This window comes from Gavialis gangeticus, unplaced genomic scaffold (assembly GCF_001723915.1).
Source record: "Gavialis gangeticus isolate Ggan-Ray unplaced genomic scaffold, GavGan_comp1, whole genome shotgun sequence".
Classification (NCBI taxonomy): domain Eukaryota; kingdom Metazoa; phylum Chordata; order Crocodylia; family Gavialidae; genus Gavialis; species Gavialis gangeticus.
Window position 1 is genome coordinate 177446640 of NW_017729024.1, and position 17083 is coordinate 177463722.

The window sequence follows — 17083 nt, forward strand, 5'->3', positions numbered from 1 at the left end:
GCTAAGTTACTGTTGAGTATTAAATTTCTGTCTTGTTTGATTTAACCTTCACATTGATGCAGAGTAGGTAATAAGTCTGTTGCCTTTTTCATATATACACAGCTGTTTAATGGTAAAGAGAAATTTCTTTGCTTAATATTAGTGTTCATGAGGTCCTAATTAAGCTTCCAAGTTTACTTTACTTGAACTTAGATGGAGAGAACATGTTGACTTGAGTGGAGTCATATTTTTAACCAGTTAACTGGTTAAATTACTTTGCACTTGTGGCTTATCCACTCTGCTTGAGTGGAGTCATATTTTTCCTATGGTTACATTAAAGGGGCAGCAATGCATTAATATGCTGTTTACCTTTTCTTCTCATGAGGAAAAAAATAGAAGTTTAAATCAAACATACATGTGCTTGATTAAACTAAGCAGTTCTCTTAAAGCCAATGGGGAGGTTAGTGTGCTTGAGTATATGTAGATGTCTGCTTGAATCAGGCAGCCAGGGTTCTTTGGTTAAATCCAATCTCCTTTATTAGGCCAACTCAAATGCTTCAATTTAATAGTTTAAAGAAATCAGAATTTATAGAATAAAATGAAAATTGTTGAAGACTAAAAAAGTTGCTTGGGTGACTCGATTTATTTTTCTAGGGGAGGGAAGGTGTGGGTTGCTGGAGAGCACTTAGCAATATATTTTAAACTGCACACAATATAACCTAGTAGCAACAGAAATAAAGTCTGTCTAGAAAGAAAGACTATGCTGTGGTTTTACAACATTGGCCTTATCAGGCCTTGTTGATGCCCACCAACTAACTTTAATGCCCTGATTTCCCTTCCATGAGGTTTACTTCTTAGTTACCTATACAGTATTCAAATCTCCATTAACATATTTGCTTTTACATACTGCCAAGACCCTGCTCAGTGCATACTACCTACACATTCAAAATTGCAAGCTGCAAGATATTGTGCTGCAGATGTAGCTTAACCAAAAGGACTGCATTATTTTTAGTGGGAAGTGGATGTAAATTTCCCCTTCCCCCACCTTACAAACTAAACTAACCCTTGGGCTGAGATCCGCTCTGAACCGTTCCAGCCCCAAAGCAAACTTTTTTCAGAAGTGAACAAGCCTCTGCAAATGTGAAGGCTTAACATCACCTTGCAACTGTAGGAACAGGTTTTGAACCTTCCTTTTTTCTGAGGGCTTACAAACACCTGCTGTTATCTCAGGCTCTTCCTTCTGTGACGGGAAAGCCAGACAGGTTGATCAAGAGCGGCTTTGCCCTCAGTCCACCCAAACAGCACTGTATTGCTAGATGCAAAATAAAAGCTCTGATGGGAGGAGCCCTGACATCCCCTATCACCTCCGCGCATGCGCACAAGTGAAGGCCCTGGCAAGCGCACAACGTCCCTTCCCTTCGCCGGTCTCTCTTCCTCCTCCTGATTGGTCCGTTCCGCGCTCCGGCTCCCCTCAATGCTGATTGGTTGAATTCTTCTAGCACGCCCCTTTTTCTTCCCCCCCCCCTTTGGCGGCCTACGATTGGACGGCTTTTCCGACAGTCCCCCGTTCTGTTTAGTCAGTGTTGCAGTCAGGTCCCACCCCCCGCGCTCTGATTGGTCAGCGGCGCACACCCGTCCCCGCCCATCTCCCCCTCCGCTGTGAGAGTAGCGAGTGTGTCCGCGGCCCGTGCCTGTTAGTCCGCGGCCGAGCGGTTTCTCCCCGCCATGGAGCTGTCGTACCAGACCCTGAAAGCAGCCTACCAGGCCAAGGAGGCGGTGAGTGCGCGCGCGGGGGGAGGAGCTAACTGTGCTTCCCCGTTACTATGGAGACAGGTGGACTATCCGTGTGCGCATGCGCTTGCGCGGAGCTTCTTCCCTTTCGTCGGTTTTCTTCAGAGGATGCTGCTGGCTGCGCTCTGCCGCCCCCTGCTGGCTCAGCCCGGCGGTGCAGCAGCAGGATCCCCCTAGTGTGTGGCTAGCAGGAGGGGGCTGTGCTGGGCACAGGGTGCCGGAGGCCTGTGGCCCTCGCTCTTCTTGGATCCACTACACGGCTGGGATGGAGACTAACAAGACCTCCTTAGCCAGGCATGCAACTCGATCCCACCCAGGCCCCTGCTGTGACCCCGAGGGCCGTGCTGCACGTTCAGAGTCAAGCTGGGTAGAAACCAGCCCTGGAGTTGTTACACACATTTTCAAGCCCTAACTTTGTAGCTGGTTGGATCTTTATAGCCGGAAAGTCATTTTTCTGGGGTGATAACCGATAGGTACCTTGCAGGGGTGGCTGGTCTAAACTTACTGTGCGATATCACACAATAAATGCACACAATAACTGCGCAAATTGCGCAATCCATTTAGACCAGCCACATATGCAAAGTATCCCACAATAATCAACAAATAATAATTAACAAAGTAATAATCACACAGTTAACTGGTTAAATTACTTTGCACTTGTGGCTGGTCTACATTCATTGTGCGATTCGCCAGTTAATAGTGCAATATATATAATGTGTAGCAGAGGCCTAAGAAATCCTTGCCTCTAGCATAATTTCTGGATCATCGTGGCTGTCTCAGTCTAACACATTGGAATCTAAAACATGAAGTTTTTGGATTATAAACTTCATTGCTAAACAACAAGAAAGGTTTCTACACCTCGGGACCAATGCGTAGTGGGTGTGCACAGGTGCATGTGCACCCCCTGAGCGTGGCGGTGCACCCCCTGCAAAAAGGCAAAGGACACTCACCACCTCCCGCTGATGACAGTGCTGACAGCGTCTCCGGGAGCTTCCCGCTCACCACCACTGGGCTTCTACCACCGCACTCCCGCTGCTGCCAGTGCAGCCATGCCCCCACCAGCTGCTGGGGGCACACCTCCCTGCCTGCCATCTGACACCATCAGGGAAGAAATCTTGCATGATCTAACCAACAAAGAGCAAGCTCACAAAGAGACTCTCATGGGCCCGGAGGGACAGCTTTCCAGCTTCTGCTTACTATTTGCAAAAATGAAGTTTATTTCCTATATATAGGGACTTTATTACCATCTTGAACTTTCCCTGAGCCTGATGAAGGACGCATGAGCCCGAAAGCTTTCAGAAAAAGATATATTTTTGCAATTTCTCAGTCTAATAAAAGGTATAATTTTGTAACCAAGAGTTCTAGATATTTGCATTTCTTTCTAACACAGGCAGACAAGGTTCCTTGGGTAAATCTGATAGCTTTTATTAGACCAACTCAAATATTTGGTTCAACTCAAATATTGAGTTGGTCTAAATAAAAGCTGTCAGATTTACCCAAAGAACCTCGTCTGCCTGTATCCTTAGACTAACGTGGCTACAACCTATACCTCAGTCTAACATTGGTTCTCAACCTCTTTAGACTTAAAGCAGACAAGGTTATTTGGGTAAATGTGATATCACTTATTAGACCAACTGAATAGTTGGGAAAAAAAATTCTTTGCAAGCTTTTGGGCACAAGCACCCTTGTTCAGGCATAAGGAGAGCCTGCTGGTCTTTTTCTTCTTTCTGTAGTGTCCTGATAGAAGCTTCAGCAAGTATGCAAAATGCAGGCCTGTAAAAATACAAGTGCATGGCAGGGAAGGTGAGAGGGGCTAGAAGTTAATCGGTGTGAGACAGGTGTGTTAGACCTGAGGCACCCCACAGCGAATGCCGGCTCTTAGCTTTGGTAGTGTAAGAGTGATGGTCCTGAAATTACGCAAGAGGCAAGGATTTCTTAGGGTGATTCTCTTTTATTGGACCAACTGTGTCACTGATATGAAGTTAGATGAGCTTTTGAATGTAAGATATTCTACCTCAGGTGAGACCTTTTATTGGACCAATTCCTTATGTGAGACCTTACATGCCTTATATTTGAAAGCTTGTTTATCTTTATTCCAATGACATAGTCCAATAAAAGAGATCAGCCTAAGAAATCCTAGCAGCTCTTATTTTTCTGAGGGCAAAAAAGGAGTGAAAACTAATTGCAGTTTTTCTGTTGAAAGAACTCAGGAAGACCACAGCTGTAATCTTTTATTTGAAATCTCTGGATTTGTCTTAACTATCATGTTTGTAAGCCTAACAGTGCTAACATTGTGGGGCACCCCATGGCACCCTGGAAAGGATCTCGAGGTGCCCCAGAGAACTGTGTCACACTGAGAACCACTGCTCCAACATGACCATAACCTAGAAAAGTTAGCATTTTCAGTGCTAAAATCTCACATCCTTCCCTGGATGTAAGATGTGCTGTTGTGCAGAACAGAATCTGGAATTCATCCGAACAGAGAGAGAAAATGCAAGTGAGGGTTGATGTTGTAGTTTAGCAGCTAGGGCATTTGCCCAGGGTGGGCAAAGCCCTGGGTTCTTGTCCCTACTTCCAAGACTGTTTCTGGTCTATAGCTGTTGAATAAAATAGAAAGAGAGTTGTGGGAGTAGAGCCCAGAAGCCGCCACTCCCTCCTTTTAGATTGGACCACTGAGCCCATTCTAGAAGTGAAATAAGCCCTGCTCAGTTGTTTGAAAGGGGATCCACAAGAGCCGCTCCCATGTAGTGATCCCTGGTAATGTTTCTGATGGCCAGCAGCTCCCGAAACAACAAAAACGCCAAAGTGCACAAAGATAAAGATGCAGACACCATTTTTGTCATATGAAAGAAGTTGTTTGAAAGAATGGTTGTAGGGTCTGATTCCTCAGAAGAGGATTCTGGGATCTGCCTCCCACATGCATGGAGGTGCCTGTGCTCTGGAGAGGAGCACCATTTTCAACAACACCATGGGCTTAGCATTTCCTTTTGGTTGGGTCTAGGGAGCTCCTACCACCTAGGTGCGGTTCTTTGAGATCACTAGTTGGAGGTGCCTAACTCTTCTCATGTGTCGCATTTAGAGCTGAGGCTCCTAATCTGGGCTTCCATATTCCATTTTGGTATGATAGGTAGCCAAAAGTTAAGTGTCACGGCATTTAACTTGTAGGCTGCTTGGGTCCACACATCTTTATTTGTTCTAGGCCTTATGTTATGACTTGGGAGTTCCTGGCTCTTATTCCTGTGGTCAGGAGTGATTGAAGTTTTCCAGTGCAAGGAGTGCTTGCAGTTCTTTCCATTATTGTGTTGTGCAGAGTGGAAACCTTTTTTGTGGTTTCTTCCATTCTTGGGAACCATTTAAAAAAATCAATAGTGAATGCTTATAATTCTATGCAGTAATTGTTATCCTAACTGCCTTGAAATATTGACAAAAGTGTGTAAATACGTATTGATTTGAAAGATTCTATTTACTTTTAAAGCCTTGAATAGAGGTGGTCCATCATATTTAATATCTTTCATTATCTGAACCCAGCTGTGCAGTAAAAGTAATTCAGCTGGCTAAATTTCGTAGCTTGTCCTTTTAACTCCACCTGCTGGCTAAAATCAAGCATAGTCTGTGTTGTTTGCAAACTCTGCTGCAGTGATTCACTGACAGAATACCATGAAATCCGTTCATGAGTGCTACTGGGTGCCATACGTACTGTATTTTACAGTGCTGTTAGGTTTACAAATACGATTCACAAGATAAACTCCCAGAGACTTCAAATAGAAATCCATAGTTGCGGCCTTCTTGAGTTCTTCACAACAGAAAAACTGCTCTATTATTTTTTGTAGGCAAAAAATAGAGTGAAAACTACAAGCTACTTTTTTCCAAGGGAAGCCTTGAGTCTAAAAAGGTTGAGAATCACTTCTGTATAGGGTTAGTTAAAACAAAAAATAAACACTTCAATTGACTTAAGTAAGACCAATATTTCACTGCAGACATTTTGTGATGATGTGCCTGTCTTCATTCGTAGTGTTCAGGCCATTTAATTAAATACGTTTGCATTGTTTTTACAATTTAAAATTTAACTGGAGCTATGTAAGTATACATTGTGCCTTGGGGATAAAGGTTATCACCATGTTGGTCTAAAAGTACAAGCAGTCAGTATGCTAGAGGCAATACCTTTTATGAGACTAACTAGACAGTAGAAAAAAAAATTGTCTTTATTTGCAAGCTTTTGGGCACACTCACCCTTCCTCGTGCATAGGAGAATGCAAAGATTGCAAAATTTCCCCCAGGTAGAAACAAAAATTCATATTATACAGGAGAGCAGGAGGGTGGTGTAATTTCTCCTGATTAGAAAAGTTAATTTTATGCAAATTAGGCTTGGATAAAAATTGGAGCATTCTGTTTACCTCAGAGGTGTCTGATGGCAAGCAAGGTGTTGAATTATGTTTCTTTCTTGTTATGATGTTTCATATTTCACCAGAGAATTGGTGATGGAAAGGTTCTCCTGGACAAGGAATTTCTGTTGCATTGAGGTTGCTCTACAAGTATGCAAATTTGACTCAAAGGAAAAGGCTGGAGCAGGGGTGTTAGCTTCCAGGTCTCAAGGTGTTGAATTTTGCTTCCTTCTTATAAAATTATTAGAGGTACACTGATACATCAGTCCATATTATACTGGCACCAATAAAAGGAAAATTGATATTATCGGCAATCAGTTTTTTGGCTGATGTGACCGATAAGGTCTCTGATAAATGCTGCATGCATGTGAGCAACCGCAGCATGCATACGGCCAGCCCAGCAACTTGGAGAGCAGCATCTAGCTAGTAAGTCTGGGGGGAAGAGGCAGGGAGAGGGAAGAGGTGTGTGCGCGGGGGCAGATCAAGGCCCCTGCAGTGAGGGGGAGAGAGGGGCTGGGTCAGGGGCAGGCACTGCACAGGTGGGGCAGGGTGGGGTGCAGGATGGAGTTGCTAGTAGCTCGTCTGGGGGATGAGGAGTGGGGGAGGATCCTCCTGTTGCTTGCCCCCCAGGGGAGCCAATGGGGGGGGCTGCCCCCCTGGATCTGTGCATGGGATGAGTGCAGGCTGGGGGCAATGCTGGGCTCTTCCTGGTGGTGGGGGTTGGGCCGGCACTGTGTTCAGTCTGGGCGGCGCTGGCACTGGGAGGGGGAGCCCCCCCTCCCAGCACTGCCACCCCTGCCCTGGCCCAAGCCAAGAGCAGCCCCAGCCCAGTCCCCCTAACACCTCACCAGGAAGAGCCCAGCCCTGGTTCCAGCCTACAGTGGCAGCCTGCCCTTGCCCCACACACACATCTTGGGGGGCACACCCCCCATGGCTCCCCCAGGGTTGCGCACAGTGGCAAGAGCTGCCCCCCTCCCTGCGCCCCGCCAGACCAGCTGCTCATGGCTCCGCCCTGTGCCCTACCCCCGCTGGCAGCGCTTGCCCCAGCCCCACTCCCTCCCTCACCACAGGGGACTGACTCAATCTGCCCCAGCCACACTTCTTCCTTCCCCTGCTGCCCCTTCCCGTCCAGTAGACGTACCAGCTGGATGCTGTTCTCCAAACCTCTGGGCTGCATATTGGCAATTGGATCGGTATCGGCTAATATGGCTCATTACTAATCAGCCATTAGTATCGGCTCAAAAATTCTTTATCGGTGCACCCCTAAAAGTTTGGAAGTTTTCGTGTCAAAATGGCTAATTATGATATCTTCCATGTTTCAGGAGTAAAGTTTGCAGCCGTGTTGGTCTAAAGGTACAAGAAGTCAGTGTGCTAGAAGCTATATCTTTTATTAGACCAACTAGACCAGGGGTGGGCGAAATGCAGCCCGCGGGCCACATGTGGCCCGCCAGGCCATTCTATCCGGTGCACAGGGCCCCTAAAAAACTTAGAAAATTAATATTTATCTGCCCCTTGCCTGTCATACGACCCTCAATGGCTTGCCAAAACTCAGTAAGTGGCCCTCCACTCAAAATACTTGCCCACCCCTGAACTAGACAGTTGCAAAAAATGTTTTTCTTTATTTGCAAGCTTTTGGACACATGCGCCTTTCCTCAGAAACAGGAAAATGCAAAGATTGTAAGGTTGGTCTAATAAAAGATAAGGCCTCTAGCACACTGACTGCTTGTACTTTTAGATCAACACAGCTACAGACTTTATCCTTGAAACTGCTCCAACTGAGCCTAATTTGCATAATATGAACTTTTCCAAACAAAAGAAAGTACAGCACCCACCAGCTCTCACGTACAATATGAATTTTAATTTCTACCTGGGAGAAATTTTACAATCTTTGCATTCTCCTATGCCTGAGGAAGGGTGCATACGCCCAAAAGTTTGCAAATAAAGAAAATGTGTTTTTGCACCTGTCTAGTTTGTCTAATAAAAGATATCACCTTTAGCACACTGACTACACTGTGCCTTAGCACTTTATTAATTCACCCACCTAACTACATAAAGGAGAATAATTGTTTATGAATTATAATAAAGGTTACAGTTAAATTAGCACTCCAAAGGGTTTAGTAATGATGACTAATGGTCCTACAAATTACTAATTATCAGTAGTTAACCATTTTCAACTTTTTGTAAGATGTATTTTGCATGTCATATTGAGACACAGTAAGGAATTATTTTTGACATTTATAATGAATAAGAAATATATTACAAAACCTTTTGGGCACATCCAGATGAACACGCACGTGCCTGTTGGGGCATCTCAAAGCGGTCTGCGTGACTGGGCTGCATGGCTCTGGAACTGCATTTGTCCCAGATTTGTGGCATCGTGTAGGGATCGGGAAGCGGCAGATTTCCTCTTGCAGGCTGGCAGCGTTTCAGCCTGCAAGGGGCTGCTTAGGGCTGCTGGGAGTGGGACGCAGGGGGCACCACGTGACTGCACATGCGGCCCCAGATTTATATGCGGGATGGGACAGATGCAGGCTGCCTGTGTGGGCTCAGGGGTCTCTGCCCTACTGCCTTTCCCTCAGGAACCCTACACTGGCCGCGTGCCCCCATCTGTCGAGCAGCAGCGGCGGTGGCATGGAGTTGTGCCCCCTGCTGCTGCCAGGCAGGCAGGAGGCATGCGGCTGGCATGGAGCCCCCAAGGGAAAAGCAGCATGGTGGGGAGCCCTAAGCCCACGGGGCAACTGGCATCTGCCCCCACTCCGCTTGGCTCTGCTCTGGCCGTGCCGCTTGTGTGGGAAGAGGTCACCCTACCTAGAGAAGTGCCTTTTCTTTGTCCCATGACCTCTTGGGTTTACCTAAATAAATTATTTCAAATTCACTGTTTCTCTTCCCTTACTTGGATTCCTCAGAAAAATACTGGCAGTGTTTCAAAATAGTAACAACACATTAACCTCCAAAAGAGTGGGTCTGCAAGGAAGAGGTGGAGCACGTGGTGAAGGAGGAGACCTGGCTCGGGCTCTGCTGGCCCCACAACTACACCCTAAGCTTGGCATACAGTCCTGGGGTCCCATCCTTCCGCCCGGGATCGCACATTGGGCAGAAACTTTTAAGAGGGGTGGGAAAGAGCTAGGCCAAGTAACCCTTGCTGTTCTCCTCCCCACCCCCGACCTCCTCAAGAACCCATTCCCTTACTCTGAAGGCACACAGAGGGCAAGATCCTCCTACACTTGTGAAGAGGGGACGGGGAGAGAGGAGCAGGCAACGCTGGCACCCTTTCCTTATCCCCGTTATGGGACAGCAACTTTGTCCAGCATTTGACTACTTTCATTCATCCTGTAGCTCAAGCTGTAGAAGTCCTGATGTTTTGGTATTCAAACCACATTGATACATACTGAGAAGGATTGTTCCATTTGCACATAATAGCATTTATTTTTCCCTTCTTTTTAAAAATCCCTAAGATATTCCATATTAAAAGCTGTGTAACAATAAAATCATTTAGTTTGCAAAGTCATTGACAGGAGACAGATGTACAGTATGTACTGCCACTTTAATTTTGCTCTCTTGTGCACATGCGGTATGGTCCCATCTTTAGTTACATGATCATATTCTTTTTTATTCAGGATCCCTGCTTCCTGCAGGGCACAGCTGAGCTGCACAAGGGCACAGAATTAAGGGAGTATGTATGTTGTATACCTGGCATTGCCTAGGGCTGTTGTTTCGTTGCAAAGTCCAGGCAATCTTTTTGATCTACAAAAAGGCTGTTTGGACTTTGCAGCCAAATAACTATATTTATTTATTAACAAAAGGATAACAGAAATATCTGCTCAAACAGCAATGAAGAACTATGGGGTTAAGTTCATCCCTGATTAACTCAATTGAAGTCAATTGAGTTTCACAAGACATTAGTCTGATCTCTAATATGTACTCTATTTAGGAAAAGGTTTTGCAACCAAGTATAGAAACCATTTAATTTTAAACTGAAACCTGATTACATACTCATGCATCTTTAACAGCTGCAAAGGAAAGAATACATGTCATCTTTATTTTGTTAATTTAGAAATAAATAAAATATACTGTAAGTGTTGGAGGTAATTAGTTAAGTGCTCAACTATTTAGTTTTTAAAACAAGACCATGCTTAAGTGCCTTAAGCATTTATTAATTGCATGGACCCAAAAATCCCCTATAGTAATTGAAAATTTAATTACACACATTTTTTGTTCTTGGAAGAATAGGAGCTTATTAAACTTTAAACACTTAAACATCTATTGAAATACCAATGACTATAAACAATGTGCAATTCTAAATACTAATTAAACAGCAAGGCTAAATCATTATGAAGCTAAACTGAATTTTAAGTAACTTTGTACTTATAAGTACTTCTTTTCTTTCACACATGCGTAAGATTTACCACTTCCTTGCTAATGCAGCATCCTTCAGTGACCTCAGCTCTTATTGTCTTTATTTGAGAACCTCACAGAATTGAGACTTTTGCTTCTATTTCTGTTTCAAATCCCATGCAAGTGGGTTGTGAATGAAAGTGGTTCGTAGCTGATTGGTGTGAGAGGATTTGCTGGTCTGCATGCAGTTTCCAATGGAAAGGGACTAGCCGTGACAACTGGCACTCCTATGGTCAGAACAGGGCAAAGGCTGAATGAGCCACTGAGTCCAAACTTTCCTCTCATTTTGGGGATCTTTCTACAGTGAGCACCTGCCTGGGTAAGCTCTAACAGTGGTGGTAACCCTGGGAGCACTAACATAGGGAATTTCCAGTGTCTTGAACACCGTTTTGTTATGCTGCTTAGAGCAAGTCTGCACAAGACCATGTTTAAAAAGCTGGCAGCTGCCTGATCCCTGTGCCTAGTAGTGCACTAGCTGTTGCTAACAGTAGCTGCGCTGAGTGGGTGGTAGTGATGCTGGAAAGCTCAAGCTAAAAACAAAGTTTATCCTGAGTCTGATTGTTTCTGTCTTTGACGCAACAAATCAGGGGAGCCGGTCTTTTATGCATACAGCTTGAAGGGCAGTTAACTCAAAGTAGCCCAAGTAGGAAGGAATCCAAGGTCTGTTTTTAGATTCAGACTCCATATTTTTCCCAGGGACTCTTCCAGGTATAACATCCCTCCAAGCAGTTGTTCAGGCCCAAATGTGCACGGATCTTGTGAAGACAAGCTCTCTAACCGCTCACTGACTAGGTGATCAGCTGTGGCCACAGCTGTGCTTTGAGTGTTCAAAAGAATGTAGGATTTCCAGCCCTTTTTAAAGCTAAAAATACCAGCATAAGCATTGATCTTCTGAAAGGAGCCCCTGTGGGCAAACCCACGCAGGTATAAGCATCTGGGGGAGCAAATCTACGTACAGAATCAGACTCTTAAGCCTGACCTTTGTTTAGTGGACGGGCAGTGTTGAAAACCTTTAAATGTATTACAATTAACCCTGTATAGATAAGTGCATGCTAATGTTGTGTTGTTGTCCTTCATGGGCAAAGATGACCACATCCAGTGTGGAGGGGGAGAGAGAAATGAAGTGGAAAAGAAAAAAAGAGGGAGAAAAGAGAGAAGAGAGGAAAAGGAGACAAAGAGAAAAGAAAGAGAAAAGAGGAGGGTGGGAGCTAGGTTGCGTGGGTACATGCTCATGCTAATGCTATAGATTAGTTTTTAAACGTATTGATAACATCCAGTGAATTTTAGGTGGCTTATGCATTGTTATAGTGTGACTGTGTATTTACGTAAGGCCCTGGCCAAACTTCCCAGAAGGCTGTGAGGCACACAAAGAATGAAAGTCTTAAAACACATTATCTTAGATAAGGAAGGAGGCTAATTTGCAGATGTGGGGGCGGGCACCGCTCAGTCTACAAAGCTCTAATGAATGGTAAGATCGGTGAAAAGGAAACTCCTCATTTGGATTTTTCCATGTGTGAAATCTTAACTGACATCCTCCAAGGACCTTTGAAGAACTGCTCTGGATTGCTTTTTAGAGGCTGCTAGAGCAAGAAAACCTCTCAAACTTTCCAGCATCTTTCTTAGACTAGACAAGTTAGATCCTTAAACACTCACTTTGGGTTCACAGTGCAAAATAGACCCAGCCCTGCTGGATTCTGTGACTCGGTAGAGGAGAAAAGAGGAGAAAAATACTGGTCAAGAAATATGTGTCTTGGGTTTTCTTATACTTCGTGTTCTTTCTGTTAATGTCCTAGTACTAGAAGTCCGTAGTGGACTGTGTGAACACTGTCCTTGTCATTTAATAAGCTAGCTAGCAAAGAGGTGAATTTGGCAGGGGTCACTGGTTAACAGCCCAGTAACCTACTGATAGAGCAAAACTAGCTGGTTTTACCTGCGGCTTGAGCATGAATCACTGCATGTAAAAATAAAATCTGTAGGCAATGACTCTCATCCCTCCTTTAGTCCTCAAGCGCTGATCCTGGGGAGTCATTTAGGAAAAATTGCAAGAGAACTACAATTTTAAGATTCTTTTCAAAACCCTGCATGCGAGAGACATGACCTTTCAGTCTGGTCTTCCAATATTTGCTTTGGTTTTTTCCATTCACTGAGAACAAAGTTCATCTTTCAGTAATAAGTAATAATATTACAGCTTATAAGTGTTTAATGCCTCCACCCTAATCTGTCTTAGCTTTCTCTTTATATACAGCTGGAAAAAAGATGATGCCTGATCATTTATGCAAAATGTGAAACAAAAATCCCATCTCCTATTCTAAGTAATTTTCTTATACGGAGAAAAAAGCACCTCTTCCCTTTATTCCGCTAGGTGGCTCTGCACTTGAAACAGTTGCAATGATAGAGCCTGGTTACTGGAAAGGTTTGAGAATAAACAGGAAAAGTGTCCCTTTGGGTGCATATCCTGTTTGATGTCTGTTGGGATTTCAAATAAGCTGTTGCTATGATCATTGGTAGCTCCGACTTGTCTGTGCACTCAGGATGGCTCGGTGCTGCAGAAGTCACTGCTGCAGAAGCTCCAGGGCAGGTGTCCAGCATGAAGTCAGAGGTGTGTGGGTTTGTTACCTGCAGATCCTGGCTTTCATCCCTTTGGCTGGACAAGCTCCCCTTCAGACATTCTGCTGCATTCATTTTCTCCTCCGCAAGGGACACTGAGACAGAGCAACTACCGTCTTGGAAACTGTGGTTCTGTCCTGTTGTTGTGCTTGTTGTGTATCTACAGTTGTTCACACTTTTCTGCCTGATTTTCAATGGTGAATATTTACAGTGGTGCAGACCTAATTTTGAAGTGTCACTAGCATGGCAACTCACTGAAAGCTCCTGTTGAAACTCAGGCTATTAATTTGTCCATGCAAATGCTATATTTGAATGTTGTCTTTAAAAATCAGGGCTTTAACCTCTATAGGCGATGGGCAGTCTTATGATTCTCGAAGACAGATTTCACTGTGATCTGAAAGCACTGTAAGCAGGATCACTTTGTTCAGCATATTATATTGACCAATAACGGAGGCATCCTTGCACCTCTGGGCTGGATCCAAACCATTGGGCTCTCACTGGGATTTTGGAAGGAATTCAGAATTCATGGCCCCTCTGGGAGCCCAGCAGGCCACACAAAACAGTTCTGCAGGCCAGATATAGCCCGCAGGCCATGTTTGACACCCCTGACCTGTCATACTTAATTGTTTTAAGCCACAAATATATCTACAGCTCACATTTAGATATCTTGCCATCGTCAGCAGAAACCGGTAAGAAAAGCATAGTTGCCTAAGTGTGAAGTCAGCAGTGTAGCCCCAAGTTCAAATTTCCAGTACTGTGTTCCCTATAACTTACTTTGGAGCTTTTTTTTTCTGGTGAGATCCTAAAAACTGAGGGATAGTTGACCCTGGACATTAAAGAACCAGCGATACTTCTCATAAGAGTAAGGGTTTGTCCCAAGGGCTTTGCCACAATTTCCTGTCTTTTTAGGGTGCTGTCTGCTGAGGGAAGCTGTGCTCCACCATAGAAATGGATGCAATCAAGTAATGTTGAAGGTACATGTATTGCACTGCATTTTGGAGATAAATGGCACCATCTATGTTCTTACATGGAATGAAGTCTGACAGCTACTCTGACCTTTCATGCGGGTCTGTGCTGAGGAGCTCTAATAAATGTGAAACCGATTCTGTATTTGAGTTTCAGGTATTTCTTTGGCTACCCCTGCTTTAGCAGCAATTCCAAAATGGTTTATTATAGGAGTGCATATCAACTCCAGGGTACATGCGTCTCCTGGACTCAAGACAGGAAACTTATTAGTATGAGTGTGCATTCACCTCTTTGAGATGTGAGAGTGGGCCTACCCTGCTCTTTCTCACCACTTCTCAGAGTCCTCTGCAGACATGGGATTCAGATTGCAAAAGAACTGAAGCAGAGTTACAGTGGCCTCTCCCTTTGTCCCCTGGCACAGGAGTGCAAAGAGGTATGGGGTGAATGCATAATCCTACTGGATACAGCTACTCTGAAAAGACACTGAGCTCGTGCAAATGGGGCACATATGTGTCTACAGTGGCATCCACGCTGACTACATAACTGAGTCTTCAACATGTTGGTATGGTAACAACCCTTTTTTTTCTATGAAAAGTCTTCTACCCATCCAGGATGCCTGTTAACATTCAAGAAAAATGAGGGAGAAACCATTTTATTTCTGGTTGTAGACTCTAGATTGTACAGTTTTTACATGCTGTTCTGTTAATTTCTGCAGGCTACATTTAGTTGTGCTTGATTGCTATAGAGAAGACATTATACATTTGAGTTAGAATTTTTGTCTTTTTTTGCAGGAGGAGATGCGGACAGAAGCCCGTCGAAAAAATCTTCTCATTCTCATTTTGCATTATTTAACAGAGGAAGGGTATGTTATCACCACTGTAATATTGCGTGTGTGTTTGTGTGTGTGTGTGCACGGCTACTTATATGATATGCACTTAAACCCTCTCCTGGATAGAAGAGGCTGGCCCTAATTGAGATGTTGCCCTGAAGCGGCTGCACTGTGTACAGAAGACATAAATCCTAATGCTACTAAATGACATGAACATTGACTTTTTAGATGCATTTTTTATATTTGTTCCAGAAAGAGCTGCTTAAAATATTTTTAAATGATGAGCTGAAACCACTCATTCAGCATAGTCACTGTGTTCCCAGCGCTGCTGAAGCCTTCCTCTCTGCCCAGGTATCCCCACTCAGCTCACCCATCACACCCTACTACATCAGTGGGCAGGTAGGTCTCAGGAGACTGTGTGTCTCTCTGACAGGGCACAGCACCATTCTTGTCTAAGGCTTCACTGGGTATCCTGACACCCAGCTTCCTACAGTTGGCCTTCCTTTCTGGAATGTCCTTTAGGACTTTCTCTCTGTCCTTGCTGGACTTATTTTCATCTCTTACAGTCTCTGATTCTCTGCTGTCTTTCCCCAATTCAGTCCCTTCTCCTCAACCTTCCCATATCCTTTGGGATAGGCCCTAAATAAACCTGGCCTTCTTTACAGCCTGTTTAGCCTTAGTCTGTTTTCCCCCAAGCCTAATTACTGTCCATTCCCTGAGCCAGTCCTTTCCAACAAGTTCTATTCCCCTCTGTCAGAGCACATCTGCCTCTCACTGCTGAGCCCCACTGTCCTCCCTCTGCTTTATATTCTACATAGGGCTTCCAGTTCCTTGTCTGTTTTATCTCTTTTATGCCTTTTCTTTCTTTCTTGTAACAGATACTAAAGGGGCCCTTTTACATTGGCAAGGATTTTTTTTCTAATTTGGTTTGTGCATGTTATAACATGTGACAGGCCCCAAAAGATTATTGAAAAGCATTTACTTACTAACCTCAGGAATGACAAGTTAGGTCTTTTGCTCTTGCTGGAGAGCTTCTGGTCCAGAGGTGTAACAGGCCAGCTCTGCACCCTGGGCAGCAGGCAAATTGGCAGTAGTAGTAGCTGCTCTTTTTGTGCACCCTCATGTTGGTGTCTGGAGCTGTCACCCTGATTATCCCCCCCCCTGAGCTACACTACTGTTCTGGTCTCAAGATGGGAATTGTGAGTCTTTATACCTTATCCAAAAGGGTCAGGTTTTGAATTTTTCACAAAGATCATCTTTTTCTCTCAGGTTCACCCAGATCAGGGTGGGCAAAATACAGCTCGCAGGCTGGATCCAGCCCGCCAAGGGATTTTGTCCAGCCTGCAGCAAATCTCTCAGTCCTACCCAGCCCAGGTGTGGGGGACAGCTGGTGCGAGGCATGTGCAGTCGGTCCCAGCACCCCTGGCTGCACAGCGGAGCTGGAGCAGCATGGCAGCCAGATTCACTTCCTGGCAGCCGCAGCAGCAGTGGCCACTTTCTGCTGCTGCTGCCAATCTCCACACTGCCAGACCCACTGCTACCTTCTGCTGCCAGTTTCTGTGGCTGCTGCAACCCAGCCCATCCACCCCACATCCATTGCTGGGTGTGCCAGACTGAGTGGGTGGGCAGGGTCTCCATGGAGATTGGGCAGGACCTGCATAGTCAGGGCATGTGGCAGGGTGGATGGGATGGGACTGAGGGCAGGCGAGGAGTGGTGTCCAGGAGTGGGACGGGCAGGTAAGGCTGGGATCATGAGGTGGTGACAACATGGGGCTGGTGCCCAGGGCAGAGCCGTGATCTGCTCCCTGCACACTTTTGCAACAGCCCCCGATTCTGCAGGCTGTACAGTTTTGGGGCAGGGGCATGCTGGGAGTGGTCCGTGGCTCTGCCTGGGCCCTGGCCTCAGGCTGTCACCACCCTGTGATCCTGGCCCTGGCCCTAGCCCTGTCTGCCCATCTGCTCCTGGATGCCACTCCCTGCTGCCCATGGACCCCTCCCCTCCACCTGAATGTGCACCCTGCCTGCATGGGTCCTGGCCAGTCTGGATTGCTGGTTGGTGACAGCATAGGGCTGGGGCCCAGGGCAGAGCCACAATCCACTTCCTGCACACCCTGCCCGTGGAACTGGTGCCCTT

At 45.4% G+C, this 17083-nt stretch overlaps 1 protein-coding gene across 6 annotated transcripts in view; it reads left to right on the top strand.

Annotated features, from left to right (window-relative positions):
• Positions 1-1527: 1527 nt before the first annotated feature.
• The window catches only part of KATNAL2 (katanin catalytic subunit A1 like 2), a 76231-nt gene continuing 60675 nt past the window's right edge, over positions 1528-17083 (top strand). For 3 of the 6 annotated variants that reach the window (XM_019518129.1, XM_019518130.1, XM_019518133.1), the window contains exons 1-2: positions 1529-1755; positions 14912-14982. In XM_019518129.1, coding sequence (XP_019373674.1) covers positions 1705-1755; positions 14912-14982 — 122 coding nt within the window. In that variant the 5' untranslated portion in view covers positions 1529-1704. Of the gene's footprint in view, positions 1756-14063; positions 14129-14911; positions 14983-17083 lie in introns of all 6 variants that reach the window. The other 3 variants (XM_019518134.1, XM_019518135.1, XM_019518132.1) reach the window with 3 other exon arrangements.